Raw genomic sequence first — 17450 nt, 5'->3', positions numbered from 1 at the left:
ACGCAGGAGTAGGTCATCCTCTGTGTACAGCTAGTAAGAGGTAGTTTCACACAATGGACCGGGCATTCTTTGTCAACATATGCTTCCTGTAGCTATTGGTTAAAACTGTTGGATACAGCAGTTGGCTCTATCAGGACTAGAATAATAATCTATAATTGCAAAGTGCTTTAGGTTTGAAAGCTCTTTCACACCAACCAAGATGGAGACATTATCAAAGGTTAGACTACTTGGCAAGTGAAGTGTCAGTGGTTTAAGTAATGTTGTATGTGTTTGCATGTACCCTGTTTCCCCGAAAATAAGACCTAGGTGGACCATCATCTCTAATGCATCTTTTGGAGCAAAAATTAACATAAGACCCGGTATTATATTACGTTATATTATATTATATTAGACCCGGTCTTATAGTAAAATAAGTAAAATAAGACCGGATCTTACAGTAAAATAAGACCGGGTCTTACATTAATTTTGCTCCAAAAGACGCATTAGAATTGATTGTCCGGCTAGGTCTTATTTTGCGGGAAACACAGCATATGGGGGGAGGGGAGCTAGGATTGATTTAGAAACACACTTGTACAACCAGCGCCTTGTAAGTTCTCTTCCACTCATTCAATCCACAAATATACTTTAAATATTTGCATACCAGGTACTATGCTAAATGTTAGGGTTACAATTTTAATAACTATCATAGACACCATTGTTTTTATTATTACCCATATCTGTAAACAGTAAATCCTGCAGAACCCCAAATGTCTTCCCTGAGGCTTGACTTGCACATATTTAACTCAAGAATTGCCAACTCTAATTGAAGACTCTCCAGGCCTCCAGTTATCGAAATAGATTCTCATAACTATGTCCCAGATAGAACGCACGTTAACTCTTAAACGTGGAGAAACTGCGCTCAGTGGCTGCCTGTGGAGAGGGCAACTGCGGCTAGGACACGGGGTGACAACCAGACTTTTCCCTGTATGTCCATTTTTGTACTGTTTGACTTTCATCCCGCGTATTTGCGTGTTCTCTTGTCTCCGGGAAGCAAGAAGGCGCAGCTGCAGATTCTCAGGCAACCACGAGGGTCGCGCCCACAACCCCCTCGCCGTGCCCTTGGCCTTCCTGTGCGCGCGGGGTTGCGTGGAGCCGGGACCGCGGGGGACGCAAGCGCTCGCCTGGGCTCAGCGCCGCTGCTGGGCGCTGGAGCCATCGACAGGAGGGGCTCGCGTCTGTCGCCGGTGCCCAGAGGACCGCACTCGCTGTTGCTGGGAAGCAGGTCCGGGTTGTAGGCCAGGAATGTGCCCTTCCCCCCGGCAAACTTTCGGTGGCTGCAACGGAAGCAGGAACTTGCGAACCACAAACCCGCCAGGCACGGAGGTCCCTGCGGAGCATCCCCTGCCTGACTCGCCAAGATCCTCGCACGGAGTCGCCGCTGCTTTCCGGCGAGCGCATCGGAGCTGTCCTCGCACGGGGTGGACCCCAGGGGCCCCAGGGTCCTCTCGCCGCCAGGTAAAGACGTCCCCACCCTCCCCTCCGCACCCGCCGCCGGCAGCGTCTCCGCCTGCAGAGAGAGCAGCGCCCCTCCTTGCTCCTCCACCCACCCCGGAGCCCGCGGAGCACCAGGCTGGGGCGAAGGAGAGCTGACCCAGATCTGTGGGCGCTGCAGTATCCCAGAGGGGCTCTCCAGGCCGGCCAGGGGCACCTGTCATACGTGGCACTGGCTCCGCGTCGTCATCGAGACAGGCAGACGAATAGTTTAGTGAATGACATACATTTCTTCAAAGGAAGGGAAAATTTCCCATTTTGTGTGTGTGTGATTTGTTTTCTCTATTCATTATTGAACCTGCTAATTGTCTAATACGCTGTAGGATACGTGTGTGTGGTTATAAACCTCTTGATATAATAGGTCAGGTTATGTATTCTGTGAGTAAAATGATTTCCAATATTTGACACAGTTAAGTACACATACGTTTAACTATATAGTCAGCAGGCGTTAAAGCTCAGGTGCTTCCTCTCCCTCTCACCTGTACCCTTTTCCCTCGATCTTTCAACAGGATTCAACTTGATTTTGAATCTTTCAGGCCTAAATAATAATGGATTCGAAGAAAATTAATTTACCTAATAATTGTTGAGGATCTTTAATACGATAAACTCTCGCCGTTCAGGCACGATCCAGATGCTGCTTACTGAAAACACAGCTCCTACTCCATCTTCGTGCCAATTCAGATTTCTTTCCATGAGCTTCAGGAGTGATTCTGTCAGAATCCATTCAAAGTAAAGTATTGGCCTGGTTTTTCTCTTTTGTTCCTGTTTTGATTTACTTAGGGCTAGAAAAAAGACTTGCAAAATGTGGCAGCATGAAAGGGTAACTTGTGCCAGGATTCTTGACCTGGGGAGACATTTTACTAATCTCTAACTGAGATGTGGCATTTCCTATCAGAGGCATGCAGGCAAAAGCCATCCTAGTATTAGAGATAACTGTTTTGCCACCAGTAGAAATCACGGATATTTTCATGTCAAATTACATATTGTACATATCTCAAAATATCATTTACATTCAACAGTACTTCAAAATTATGGCAGTTATTAAATGTACCACTTGTTTAATAAGTTAATAAGCACATATAACAGTTGTTTTTATTTTAAGTGAAAATGGGGATAATAATGGAATCTATCTCATTAGGATTTTTATAAGGATTAAATGACATATATGTAAAGTGCTTAGTATAGAGACCGGCATGGGAGAAATAAAAATGAGAAATGTTACTTATTTATTGTTTCAAAAGTTGGACATATCAGTTAGCAAGGAAGTTATTAGACTTGTGCTCTACTACCATTTACTGGTTGTTTTTTGGGGGGAGTTAAACTATTTTGTTGTTTTTTTACTAGCTAAAGTCTATCAGTTTACATTAGAGTTCACTCTTTGTGTTGTACATTCTATGGGTTTTGACAAACATAATGACATGTACCCACCATTAGAGTATCATATAGAAGTTTCACTGCCCTGAAAATCTCTGTGTTCCACTGATTTTTTACTGTCAATGTAGGTTTGCCTTTTTCCAGAATGTCATATAATTCTATACGTTAGAATTATACCTTTCAGACTGTCTTCTTTCACTTAGCAGTATGCAATTAAGATTTCTCTGTCTTTTTGTGACTTGCTAGTTCATTTTCTTTTATTGCTGAATGTTATTCCTTTGTATGGATGTACCACATTTTGTCCCATCTATTGAGGGACATCTTGGTTGCTTCCAGTTTGGGCAATTATGAGTAAAGTTACTATAAACATTTGTATGCAGGTTTTTATCAGGATTTGGTATTGTCGGGTTTTTTTGGATTTTAGCTGTTCTAACAGGTGAGTGGTGGTATTTTGTTTTAATTTGCAAATCCCTAATGACAATGTTGAGTGCCTTTTATGTGTTTATTTGTCATCTCTATATCTTCTTTGGTGAAGTGTCTTTCAGATCTTTTGCCCATTTTTAATTGGGTTATTTTCTTACTGTTAAGCATTAAGAGCTCTGTATATTTTGGCTACCAGTCCTTTATCAGATATGTGTTCTGCAAATATTTTCTCCAATCCGTGGCTTCTCTTTTTTGTTCCCTTCACAGTGTCTTGCACAGATAAGTTTTCAATTTTAGTGAAATCCAAGCTGTCATTTCTTTTCTTTCATGGACTGTGCTTTTGGCATTGTGTCTAAAAACATACTGCCTAATCTAAGTTCATAGAGATATTCTCCTAAATTATACTCTAGGAGTTTGATAGTTTTGCATTTTACACTTAGGTTTATGATCCATTTTGTGTTAATTTTTGTGAAGGAAGGAAGGTCTATGACTAGATTTATTTTTTTGCATGTGGGTCTCCAGTTATTCCAGCACCATTTTTGAGAAGACTATTCTTTCCCCATTGAGTTGCCTTTGCTCCTTTGTCAAAGATCAGTTGACTATATTTGTGTGGGTCTATTTCTGGGCTCTCTATTCTGTTCCACTGATCTAGTTGTCTATTCTTTCACCAATACCACACTGTCTTGATGACTGTAACTGTATAGTAAGTATTGAAGTTGGGTGGTGTCCGTCCTCCAACTTTGTTCTTCTTCAGTATTGTGTTGACTATTCTGGGCCTTTTTGCATTTCCATGTAAACTGTAAAATCAGTTTGTTTAAATCCAAAAAATAACTTGCTGGGATTTTGCTTGGGATTGCATTGAATCCATAGATCAAATTGGGAAGAACTGACATCTTAACAATATTGATGAACATGGAAAATCTCTCCATTTATTTAGATCTTCTTTGACTTCTTTCATCAGAGTTTTGTAGGCTTCTTTTAAAAATTACTTTGGAAAAAAATAAATAAAAACTACCTTGATAATTATATTTCAGTATAACTGGCTTCCTTTGTAATCCCATATGTTTCATTTTATGAATTTTAAAACATGTCTCTCAGAAGAGATCCAAAGCTTTACCAGGTTACTAAATGGTTCATTAAAATAAAAAAATTAAGAAGTAGTAATTCTGCTCTAGGCTATCATTCAGTGAATCATTTTCATTCTGGACATGTGGAGGTGAGTGGGTAAGGGGGTGAGGATAGTTTTTTGGTGTTGCCTTGCCAGGTTAACATTTATTTTTATTTTTCCTAGAAGAACCAGCTTACCAATGGGGTTGGCATTATACATAGTGTGACTCTTGTGTTTTTAGAAGTGTCAAAAAAAACCTGTCCCTAAGCTTTCCTTCAGCTAAGCCATAATATTCCCCCTGTTGACAGGTTAATTCATAGAATTAGATTATTAGGGTTACTTGCCTCTGGTCTAATACTTAAAGAGAAGAAGCAACCAGAGAGTCTGCCTCAGTTTCCTCACATACAAAATAAGGAAAATAATAGCTTTTATGTAGCATTAGTATTAGGATTAAATAGGACAATATATGTACATTTCTTAGCACACTGCCTACCACCCAGTAGGTGATTTAAAAATGCTAATTGTTACGACTGAGAAAGGAAATATGCCCAAACCTATTATCACTGTTTCATCAGTGACTAGAGATTTTTTGTCCTTACCCCTTCTGGTTAGGAGAGGCAAGAAGAGGAAGGAGTCTAAAACTCAGAGGCAAGCCTACTGTTTATATGTCTTTCTTCATAGACACGTCAGCTTTTAAGCATTGATAAAGTAGTATACCTGTTTGTGCTTATTAGTTCTTTGCCAAATTTTTAATGAAAGGTTGTCTCAAATCTATTACAAGTGAAATGAATAAAAAATAGTTGTGTATTTCTGTCCTTCTATAGATTGTGAATCATTTAAATCGACTTAAAGGAAATGAAATGTATCTTCCCGAGATTTGTGGAAAGAAACAAAATTCATTAATGATTTTCTATTTTCTAGAGAGAAATTCCATCATCTGTGCAATCTTCTAAAGAAGCAAAAGAAGACCAGAGGAGGGTTATCCTTGATCTTGAAGACTAAAACTACACTGGAATTTAAAATGTTCTTCAGGGAAGAACAGAGCTTGACCTACACTTTTGTAATCGTTTGTTTGCTGGCAGTAAGACTGTCCACCAGTCAGGATTGTCCTACTCAGAGTCTAGAAGATGTTGTCATTGACATCCAGTCATCTCTTTCTAAGGGAATCAGAGGCAATGAGCCCATTCATACATTAACTCAAACAGACTGCATTAATTCCTGCTGTTCAACAAAAAACATATCAGGTAAGTAATAGCCCCTTGGCAACCCCTTATTCTATGTGTTTTGTGACATAAGTAGTTGGTTGATGTGGCTGAATAGTTTATACGAATGATTCTCAATGGGATAGAAAGTTGGGTGACAGAATCGCTGGGGGAATGTTCCACAAGTGTGTCCCCACTCCTCGAAGCTGAGACAAAGTTATTGATGAATGTGTGTGTGTGTGTGTGTGTGTGTGTGTGTGTGTGTGTGTGTATCACTCAGGTGTTTGGGTAGAAAAAAGGTTGAGAACCACCAGTGTTATGTTCTAACAGGCATCCAAGATATTGAAAACAAAAATCCTATTTAAATGCTTAGCTGCCACCATCATGGAGCATTGCAAACACAGTGTGATATTACAAAGAACATTTAAACAGAGAAAGGGAATTGAGACAAAACATTCTTAACTCATCCCATAGGAAAATCAGCATTTGATTGTTTTTAAGTGGAAGTACAAAACTTCCATTTTGTCTCCCTTCCCTGGAGCTGGTGGCATAAGGTGAGTCAGGAGCCACAGGCCACTTATTACAGCTTCTAGGACTCTAAGGGGCATGGGAAGTCATTTTGTCTGACTCGGTCTTATGACTCAGAAGGATCCCAAGGCCCACAGGTTTAAACCATGCCTTTGCATATTTCAGGCTCCAAACCTATGACCTGAAAAGAGAAATATGTATCCAAGTGAAACAGTGGTTATTTTTCAGTTGTTTATGACCCTGTCTTAATTTTCTAAATGAAAAAAAAGAAAAACCAGCTAAATTTATTGGGCACCTAATGCCTTGCTACATGCTGGACATTAAACAATAAGATGGACAAGACTTTGCCATCAGAGCCTAGAAGAGCTAGTGAATGCTGGACTAGAGAGTCTTACTTATTAGCCAACCAAATCATGTTTCTCTTAGATCTTACTTCCTATTCTTTCTGTAAGGGTTGTGGTATAGGAAGGAAGGAAGGAAAGAAGGAAGGAAAGAAGGAGGGAGGGAAAGAAGGAGGGAATGAAGGAAGGAAAGAAGGAAGGAAGGAAAAAAGGAAGGAATATCTATATCTATATCATCTATATCTATATCTACATCTACATCTCTATCTCTATCTCTCTATCTCTATATATCTATATCTATATCTATATCTATATCTATATCTATATCTATGTCTATGTCTGTATCTATATCTATTTGGTCTTTGTCCCTGGTTCCTGGCACAGAACTCCTAAGACCCTTAGAATTTCTTCAGCAAAAGAGCTTCTTTTGTTACTCATAATGAACCCCTTTCAATCATTCCTGAGTTTATGCTAATAGGGATTCTTGGTGGGGGCCCTAGATAGCTTCAGGATGGGTGCTAGTCACCAGAAAAACCAAGCCTTAATTAGAATGTTGGAATTTTCAGCCCCACTTCATCCCCTATCTCTGGGGAGGGGAGAGGGGCTGGAGGTTGAATTCTGTCCCCAGTGGCCAGTGATTTGGTCAATTATGTCTATGTTGAAACCACCATTAAAAACCCCCAAAACAGTGGATTCTGGGAGCTTCCAAGTTGGTGAACATATCCAGGTGCCAGAAGGTGGCACGCCCCAGTTCCATAGGGACAGAGGCTCCTGTACTCGGAACCCCTTCTGGACTTCACCCTATGTATCTCTTCTTCTGGCTGTTCATTTATATCCTTTATAATAAACTGTAATAGTAAATATAGCATTTTCCTGAGTTTTGTAAGTAGTTCTAGCAGTTATTGAATTGGGTATGGGGAGTTGTGGGAACCTGAATTTGTAGCCAAGTTGGCAGAAGTGTGAGTAACCCGGGGACTTGAGGGGACCTGATACTTGTGACTGGCATCTAAAGTGAGGGCAATCTTAAAGGGCTAAGCCCTTAACCCTGTTGCTAACTCCAGGTAGCGTCAGAATTGAATTGTAGGACACCCAGTTGGTGTTGGAGAGTCAAAGAATTAGAGAGCTAGTGTGGAAAAGACACCACATATTTGCTTTCAGGAGGAAGAAACCCTTCAGTGGTCTTCTCAAACCAATCAACATGCTTTTAGACATTCTTTTTAGAAATGATTTATGGAAGTTACAGAAATTTCATTTAAATTTTTAGTTTTTCTTTAAATGTTGATATCAATATTTATGTGAAACAGAAACTTCACCAGAAAACAAGACTGAATGCTGTAGGTATTTCCTGGCAACACAAGAAACCTTGCTTTTCTCTTCAGTTCCATGATGGGCATTTAGTAAGAAATGAGGGTTTACTGCTTTATTCTGCAAGTAAATGTACTGTTACTGCTTTACTGTAAGCAAAGGTAATTGTAGTTCTCAGTTAATAGATCTCACACTTTGTCCTCATTAATTGAGCAACAGTTTTTAACTGTTTATGGTTCACAAAGCTCTTTGAAAATTTAATTTGTTTATAACCATGGACTCTAGAAAAATACTCAAATACAAAGGGCCCAAAATTTTGCACACAACTGGGGGGACTGTGGACCCTCGCCTTTACCTAACTGCCCCCCAAAAGTAGTATTGCAGAATTATCACAGTGCAGAGAAAGGAAAAGTTATAGTAGTACCTTTCTTGTTACCTGGTTAGTGGAGAGATGACATGATAAAGCCCCTGCAGAAGCTAACTAAGTCCTGTCAAGGTTGTTTGCTAACCATTATCTGATTTGAAGAAGTGACAGTGATAATTGGCAGACCATGTGGTTTTTATTCCCCATCTTTATTGAATTACGTTTGGCACATAACATCGTATACATTTAAGATATAAAACATGAAGATTTGAAACATGTATATATTGCAAAATGATTACCACAATAAAGTTAGTTAACACAAGTTATCTTCTGTGTGTGTGGTGAGAAAGTACTTGCGCAGTTTTTTTAAAAATTAAATTGATTCGGGTAACATTGGTTAATAACATTATATAAGTTTCTGATATGCAACATAATAGATTATACAGATATCAGGTTATGCAACATTCAGATGTATCACCTGACATCTGTATACTGTATTGTGTGTTTATCACCTGAAGTCTAATCTCCTTCCATCACCATGTATTTGACCCTCGTTGTTCTCCCCGTGACCCCTTCCCCCTTTGGTAACCACCATTCTGTTGTCTGTATCTATAAGTTTGTTTTTTGGGGGTTGTTTGCTTGTTCTGTTTGTGCATTTGTTGCTTTTTTTTTAAATATCCCTCATATGAGTGGTATCATATGGTTCTTGTCCTTTTCCGTCTGACTGATTTCACTTAGCATAATATTCTTAAGATCCATTCATGTTGTCAGAACATCATTTTTAATAATTAGCCTAGATGCCTCTTAACCTTCAACTTGACCCAGGGTATACTGATCCCTCAAGGGTCACAAGCCAAGATGTGAGACGGCACCAGATCGAGGCCAAAGGCAACTTTAGGCCATGAGGCTTGGAGAGAATAATTTCTATTGGACGTAAGAGGAAGAGAAAGAAAAGCCAGAAATGAAAGTTAAGAGTGAAAAGTGAAGAAGGAAGGAAAATAAAACAAAAGTGATAAGGAAGAGAGGAAATGTAAAGAAAGAACCAAAAGAAGAATGGTACTGATAAAAATAAAAAATGGACTTTGTATTTCATACACTACTGAGATTCTTTGTGGGAGGAGGCATATATGTGTGATGCTGAATTTACTGACTCCACCCAAGAAAGCCAGGCTCATGGCTTCATAGGATTCTGAGACGCCTTCAGGATGCAAGAGACGCATGCAGTTATTAGGGTTAGATACATTTCTTAAGGCCCAACTAACAGTGAGTTGTGGAAAGATTGTAAAATTAGTATTTCTATGTATATTTTGGTAGATATTTTAGTACATGCAAGGCTTGTTTCTAAAGAATTAAGTGTACTATTAAAAATCGGTTTTGCCAAAATTACCTTAATTCAGCTTTTTAAATCCAGTATGTCTTTAAACATGGCTTCAAGTGACTAAAGAAAAAGAAATGATTCAGCAGTCAGCAAGCAAGTGAACAAAATGACCAAAAATGTCTGTGTTGGACACCAGAATAAGTGAAATTCTTCATGCTTGACGTACTCTTAGAAAATCCCATTTCAAAATAATGCTTATGAAACCTTTTGTTGCAGGGGACAAAGCATGCAACTTGATGATCTTCGACACTCGAAAAACAACTAGACAACCCAACTGCTACCTGTTTTTCTGTCCCAGTGAGGAGGCCTGTCCCCTGAAACCAGCAAAGGGACTTATGAGTTACAGGATTATCAGAGGTAATAAGAACATTGTTCTTTTTCTTTTGTGATTGCAATTATTTAAGGATGCGGTTCATGTGAAAGATTTTCTACAAAAGAGTCTAAGTAGAACTGCTGAAAGGGGTCACAAATATAGAGGCACATCAGAAAAATCTCAGGATTTAAAATTAAACTTATTAAACCAAACACCTTTCTTTCCAGTGCAAGACCCCCTGAACAATAGTATGTTGTTTTGTTTTTACCTTCGTAATGTAAAAGGTGCACAGACCTTTCATGGAAACCTTTTGAAATACCTCTTTAGAACAGTGTCAGCAACACTGGAATAAGTATACAGGTGTTCTGTTTTGAAAGGGTTACAACTTAGGTGAATACACAAAATTCTAGTATGTTTGTCATTAGGTGAGAATTATTGTACAGTCACTTTATCTGAAATCTAAATTCTGGATTTTATTGTCTAGACCTGGAGAGAAGTTCATTAAAAATATTAATTGAGCATCTACCTTGTGCCAAATTCTGTTCAAGGCATTGGAAGTACAATTTCCATGCTCATGGAACTTACATATTTGTTCAGAATACAGAAAATAAACAACTGAAAAATTATATAATTATTTGGTTATGTCTTGGGTGAGATTTTGACTTGTTAATTTTTCAGGATGAAATGCTTTCAGTATCAAATTTCCTTTTATTTAAGTTTTAGAAAGGGTGTCATTATACCCTTGATTATTAATATTATTTTATTTGGTCATTTATTCAATAAACTACAAATATTATTTAGTATCTCCTATGTGCCAACCACTCTTTTTTTAAAAATAAATTTTATTGGGGAATATTGGGGTACAGTGTGTTTCTCCAGGGCCCATCAGCTCCAAATTGTTGTCCTTCAATCTAGTTGCGGAGGGCGCAGCTCACTAGCCTATATGGGAATCGAACCAGTAATGCTGTTGTTCAGAGCTCGCACTTTAACCAACTGAGCCATCCGGCCGCCCGCCAAGCACTCTTTACATCCTGGGGAATACAAGGATACTACATGAAACATGAAAAACGAGGTTGTCACTTCTGAAACATATGTTTTAGGGGCGAGAGACAATAACCATAAAAAATAAATAAATAATCAAGAAAAACAAAGTCACAAGTGCTATGCAGCTAATTGAGCTAAGGCAGTGTCATTCCTGAGTGGACCCTCTAGATGAGGTGATGAGAGGAAGCATCCGTGAAAAAGTAACTCCTACACTGAGATCTGAGCGGTCAAGAGCCAGAGGTGAGACGATCGTGGGAAGACCTTCCAGGCAGAGGAAATAGCTTGTTCCACTGTCTGGAGGCAGAATGGTTTCGGAGTGTTCCAACACTGCAGTCCCAGCTGGCTGCCTTATAGTGAACGATGGACATAAAGAGCGATATGCCAGAAGTGAGAAGGATAGGGGATCACAGAAAATTCTGTAAGCCAGGGTAGGGTAGGACATTTTTGTTTTAGGTGGGTAATGGGAAGCTGTTGGAAGTTTTAAGCAGGCATGTAACGTAGTGTTTTAAAGGTGATTTCTCAGAGCTCACTGTGACCGCTCTATTGGGAATGGACAGTGACAGAGCAGCAAGAGGGGATGTGGGAAGACTGGGTAGGAGGTGGGGAGAGATCCCATGAAAGGCCATGGCTTGGTGGGGCAGGGCGGTGGAAGAGGAGATGGAGAGAAGGAAACATACGGGCTGTTTCTGAGGTAGAGTTGACAGGACTTGCTGCTGGCATGGATGTCGCGGACAAGGAAAAGAGAAGCACTGAAACTGAGTCCTAGTTTTTGGCTTGAGCATCTGGATGGATGGTGGCACCATCTACTGAGCTGAGGAAAATTTGAGAAGTGGCTTTTAGGTGGGAATGGGTGTGCCGTCGAGGGTTCTCTCTCAACTGTATCGTGCCGTCTGTGAGGTGCTTTGGGGAATGATACTGCTCAGTACGTGGGCACTGACTCGCTTTGTCCCCTGGGTGAGTCTGAGTTTTGTTCATCAACCAGGAAAACCCGATGTATCAAATATTCCCTTAAACAGATTGTTTGTGTAAATTCTTCCTAAATAGTGACGTGAGCCTCAGTGTAAAAAGACTGGCACGTAAGGTTTCAGTTTTGCAAGATGAAAAAAGTTCTGGAGGTGAGGATGGTGATGGTTGCACACGATTGTGAGTATGCTCGGTGTCAATGAACTGTACACTTAAAAAGGGTTAAAGTGGTAAATTGTATATATATTCTACCACACGTTTTAAAAGACTATGCCAGAGGACAAATTAAGCTTCTCAAAACACTCAAAACCTTACCCTGCGTGGACAGTGTCTTGTCCTTCTCCTCCCCTTTTGAGGCTTTAGTGGCCAGGGTGGCTGCCGGGATCTCTGTGTCTCCTTCACTTCTCCTGCCTGAATGTATGCAATCTTGGCTAAACACACTGGGGACTTGCACTGTGGTGTTTATATAGCTTTTTGCTGTTCTTCTTTAATCACCTGGAATATTGCAGAGCCTGTTAGACCCCCGAGCATGTGTCCTGGAAGGACTGGATATGCCAGTCTGAGTTTCCAAAGAGGTCAGGGCTCAAGACACCGATGGGGACCTTTGTTTTTCTCCTTCAGGAGCTCCCATCACGTGGAAGTTGAACCATCACATTCCACTTCTGTTATCCCTTCAAACTACCCGTTCTTCATTCTGTCCTTCCTTCTACTATCATTGTCTATTCCCTGTGTCTATCGTCTATTTCACAAGTAAAGCGTAATATTAAAGAAATTATGGATGATTTTAATAGAGCAATTCTTCTATTAAAATCTACACAAAAACGATTGGTCTGAAGCTGTTTATTGTCTGATTAGTTTAAAAACTGAAAAACTAGACTCAGCATACTTGTAAATGTCCAATTGCTAGGGCATGGTTGGGTGTAAAATATGATGGATCCACTTGAGGGAATACGATGCAGATACTAAAAAATAAGTTTGAGGTGTACAAATAAACAAATTCACCTAAATTTCTGGTGAAAAACACCCAGTTGTTTTTCAATTACATGAAAAAAGTATTTTAAACTTTAAGGTATACAGACATGTTAATAGTTACTGGACATGACGATAGAAATTATAGCTGAATTTGTTTTATAATTTTCTTAATACTTCTGTAATATTGTTGCTTTTGTAATGCATGTGTAACAAAGAAAGTATGCAGATTCTTTCCAACGGAAATGAGAGGAAAGGAAACTTGGCGCGTGCATAAGCCTTTTAAGGACGAGTGTAAAGGTAATGAAGTGGAATTAGAATCCAACAGTTCTTCTGGCAGCCACCAGGGGGTGTCATCAGCCCAGAGCAGGTTGATTGATAGCTAGGTGCAAAGTGGCACCAACCCGGGATATAGTGTGCAGCGGATTGTTTATATCTATGGGATGTTTACAAGTTGTGTGTGTAATTCTGTTTATGAATCTGCCCAGGTTGATGGATTGAGATTACCCCATAAAAGTAAATTATGTGCCTCCTGTTTGGAGTGAAATTAAATAAGGATGTGGGGGGGTGTGTTTCCGAATGAATTCTGTATTTCCTATAACTGATTGACTGATATTTACAGGCTGAAAGTTTGAAGGAGGACAGTGTAGTCTGTTCATGCTATAAAACCATTGCTTCTTGGAATTATTTTTAAAAAATTTTCAGCTTGCGGGATATCCTTTCTACCAAGGACTACAATAGGGGAATTCCAAAGTAGAATAAATCGGGAGTCTGCTTGCTCAGCTGCTTTCCAAGTAATAGTCAGTCCCTAAGGTTTTTACACAGTGAAGTCATTTGCCACGAAACTCAAAAAAGGGGTTGAGGGCACAGGGCTGTTTCCCAGCAACCTCTGTGGCTCGTGTCTGCGTGACTGAGAGAAAATACCACGCCCCAATGGCAAACATCAGTGGGTGAGGTCAGTGGAGCAGGTGTGCAGGATCCCTGTGTGGTTCTAGGATCTTTGCCAGTGGATGAATCTTATCAGGAAATGGGACTAGCCCCTTCTTTGCTTTATTTATGAGCTTGCATTCTTGAGAAAGAAAACAGCTGTTTTGGTCGTTCTTGTCGATGGCCTTATTTAGGTTCTGAGTGCACACACATCACAGAGCAGTTACTTAAATTGTCTTTTTTTTAACTTTAAAGTGAAATATGCTGTGTCCTGCTCTTTTTTTTAAAAAAGAAACCGATCTTACCTAAAAATAAAGATGCAGTTTATCTCATGGGGACGTTGTGTCCATGAATGCGGTATCACCTGCAGCAGAAATTGTTGCGTATTACTGGAGGAAAGAGGAAGTTCAGACATCTAAATTCTATTTTAGAGCACAGTACTACATCCTGGAGCAGGTGTCCACAAACTTTCTCAGTCAAGGGCCAAATAATAAGTATCTCAGGCTTTTCACGCCAGTATTTTTGGGTTTTGTGGGTCATATACCATCTGTTGTACTTTTACCTCTGTCCTTGTAGTCCCAAAGCAGTGATGAGCATGTTTGTGTGCCAATAAAATTTTATGGACACTGAAATTTGAATTTAATGTAATTTTCATGTGTCATAAAATGTTCTTTTTTATTCGTTTTAACCACTTAGAAATGTAGAAACTGTTCTCATCACACATGCCATACAAAAGCAGTTGGCAGGCCAAATTCGGCCCTTAGACCGTAGTTTAAGGACCCGTCTTAGATGGATTAGTAAGTGACAGTTCTACAGGACCTCTTAGAGGTGTGAAGCTTAGAGAGTAGTCAAAGATATTACAAATCTGAAGTTGCCTCTGGATCTGTTTGTTAGGAGAGAGGAGAGTGAGATCTCATTTAGGAACTGGCATTGAGGGGAGTTGAGGAAAAGGGGAAAGAGAACAGAGGAAAGTTAATCAGTAAATGCTAGGAAATGCTTTTGCTTCTTTCTTTGTATTTTCTGTACTTCTCATCTATGTGAAATGGTAAAGTAGCACAGTAGTTCAATCATTCCCCGCCCCTGATTGCTTTAACAAACTTTTGCAGTTTGAGCTGCGATAAATGGTGTGTGTGACTCAGAGCAAAATTCTAAACATTGTCATGCCCAGGGAGGAGAGGAGGCTGGTTCCTCTTCAGCAGGAATCAGGACTGCGGGATGTTCTTCTCTTCACGTCAGCAGTGTGGTCACCATGATTTCAAATATTGGTCCCATCGTCCTTAGAACCTAAGACATTGGCTCTAAAACGTTAATCTTTGAGAGTCAAAATTAAATCTCCCAAGTTGCCTCCCTCCCCGGACTGTGGCACTGAAACTTTTTTTTTTTCCCATTGAAAAATGGCGTCAGCCTTCTGCTGCTGCCCTGGCTTCAGTGATGTGGGAGAAGACCAGACCCTCCTGGCCTCCTCTTCTTTCTTCCTTGTTAAAGCCAATCACCTGGGTTCTGGCTCCTCTCCTCATTGTCCCATGGCCTCCACATCCCTTTCTCACCGGCCTCCTGCCCCCTGTTAATCTCTCGTAGGGATTGCTTGCTGCCCAGTTGTCATCACATCCCAGATGGCACAGCCTGCAGGAGCTCCGACCTCACACGGGATTCCCTCTCCCAGTCCTGTTCCTACCACATCACCCTGGCCCAGCTCTCTTCCCTGGCCTTGGCCCCTTCAGTGGGTCCCTCTTCCTAAACCTCTGGCTGAGCTCCCTCCTCTTAGTGTCCCTGCTCCTCCCACCTCTTCCTTAATTTGCCTGATTCTCCTCCACACATTTCTCTTCTCCTCTGTCCCATCACTCTAGAAATAAACCACAGCATCTGGTGGAGAGGCAGAGTCATCAGGTTCTGATTTAGCAACTTGTGTTTTTCCTTTTTGTAAACGTTTCGATGCAATGTCGAGTATCAACAGTGTGCGGACTTACTGAACAAGCTGATATGTTTGTCTTTTCTTAACCTATCTTTTATATTTAAGTCTCCCTTTTATTTTATTTTATTTTTTTGCATTTTCAGATTTTCCATCATTGGCTGAACCTAATTTGCAAACCCAAGAGTTAGCTAAAGAAGATTCTCTCTTCCATGGCCAGTCTTCACAAACAGTCACTCCCATACCCCCTCGTCTGACAGGTTATTCAAAACACCCTGATAGCTCATGGACAGATACATTTTCTCAGAACTTTGGATCCTCAAATCACTTGGAGAAACTATTCAAGATTGATCCAGAGAGTACACGGTTCCCTGTTTATAAAGAAAAAGACCATTCTCAGAGTTCACAGTTTTCTGCAGAACGAAAAACAGCTCATCTGCCCCCCGAAAATGTGACCACATTCCGTACTACAGTGACTGCTGCTTCTCTACATACCACCTCTGCCACTCCAGAGCCCACATTTCTCGTCCCCACCAACGCTCCAGCCATCCCGTTTATGACTTCTCAACCACAGGTGGCCACCACAGCGCGGCCTGCGATGACAGTCCCTTCTCAGCCTCCAACAGTCATTTCTACAATTTTGACACATGTGGTGGTAACACCCCAAGCCAGCAAGACGACAACAGCCGTTCCAACTACCCTCTTTCAGGCAGCTACAGACCTCAACGGCCCACCAGAAACGGCGCACTTGAGAAAAACTTTCGACTTAACTTTGAACACAGAGGATGCCCATAACGCGGCGACAGCCCTTTGGCCAAATGTGGATTCTTCTGCTACGAATAAGACTGCTTCCCAGGACAAGGGGAATGCCAGTTCAGGCGGCCCCTCCCAGCGCAGTCTTCCATTTGAAAAGTGGCTCCTCATTGGCACCCTGCTCTTCGGTGTTCTGTTCCTCGCCATAGGGCTTGTCCTCTTGGGTAGAATGCTGTCGGAATCCCTGCGCCGGAAACGTTACTCGAGACTGGATTATTTGATCAATGGGATCTATGTGGACATCTAAGGACGAAACTAGATGTCTCTTAATTCATGTAGTTACTAGTAGCCCAAACGTAGTGAGTGGCTGCTGATTCGCTGGTCTTAAGAGTGTTGAATTATTTGGAAGACAGGCAAATGCCCCTTACTACTTTCTTGTTACTTTTGCCTTGAAGAGAAGGAGGGCAAGGAAACAAATTAGGTAATTTGAGTGATCTGTCTCGAAAATGTTAGCTGAAAACGAAGTTCTACCTAAAGTAATAAAGTGTAATTGCCATATAAATTGGAAAATGATTGGCTTTTTGCAAAAAAAAAAAATGGTTAGGACTTCTAGGCTCCAATTTGTTAGTATGTCTAGTTCCAAATAAAGTCAACTATTTATGATATTAATTCTAATGGATTTACTTTCCTTTTTATGTGAATTCCAATAAAACTTATTCCAGATGTATTTCCTTCCAATTAAATATTTGAATAAATCTTTTGTTAGTAATGTTCTTGTAAGTCATACGTCTAGCTGGATAACTTTCAATTTATTCCCACCAGTAAAATGATTAAATGATGAAAATATGTTTCCTAAGTTAAAATGACAACCCCCCCGCCCCCTCCCCCACCTTCCCATCAATGAGCAAAGAGGTCCTTTGGGAGAATTCTAAATTATTAGAATTAGCCTACATGAAGACAGTGACAACTCAGTTCTGATAAATGGCCAAATCTACTTTGGATTTGTTCTAGTTAACTTA

The 17450-nt window shown here is 40.5% G+C and overlaps 1 protein-coding gene across 1 annotated transcript; it reads left to right on the top strand.

The window, feature by feature from the left end:
- Positions 1-1229: 1229 nt before the first annotated feature.
- Positions 1230-17189, top strand: MANSC1 (MANSC domain containing 1). The gene is made up of 4 exons (XM_033118761.1): positions 1230-1494; positions 5357-5679; positions 9770-9910; positions 15825-17189. Exons 2-4 carry the CDS (start codon positions 5457-5459, stop codon positions 16736-16738), a joined length of 1278 nt encoding a protein of 425 aa, XP_032974652.1. The 5' UTR covers positions 1230-1494; positions 5357-5456; the 3' UTR covers positions 16739-17189.
- The last annotated feature ends 261 nt before the right edge of the window (positions 17190-17450 follow it).

The sequence above is a fragment of the Rhinolophus ferrumequinum genome, chromosome 10 (assembly GCF_004115265.2).
Source record: "Rhinolophus ferrumequinum isolate MPI-CBG mRhiFer1 chromosome 10, mRhiFer1_v1.p, whole genome shotgun sequence".
In the NCBI taxonomy this organism is placed as follows: Eukaryota; Metazoa; Chordata; class Mammalia; order Chiroptera; family Rhinolophidae; genus Rhinolophus; species Rhinolophus ferrumequinum.
This window is presented reverse-complemented; position numbering and strand designations above follow the sequence as displayed.

Coding starts and splice junctions, on each gene's coding strand:
- MANSC1 (XM_033118761.1), top strand. CDS start 5,457: ATGTTCTTCAGGGAAGAACAGAGCTTGACCTACACTTTTGTAATCGTT. Junction 5,680..9,769: donor TTCAACAAAAAACATATCAG/GTAAGTAATAGC, acceptor CTTTTGTTGCAG/GGGACAAAGCATGCAACTTG. Junction 9,911..15,824: donor GAGTTACAGGATTATCAGAG/GTAATAAGAACA, acceptor TTGCATTTTCAG/ATTTTCCATCATTGGCTGAA.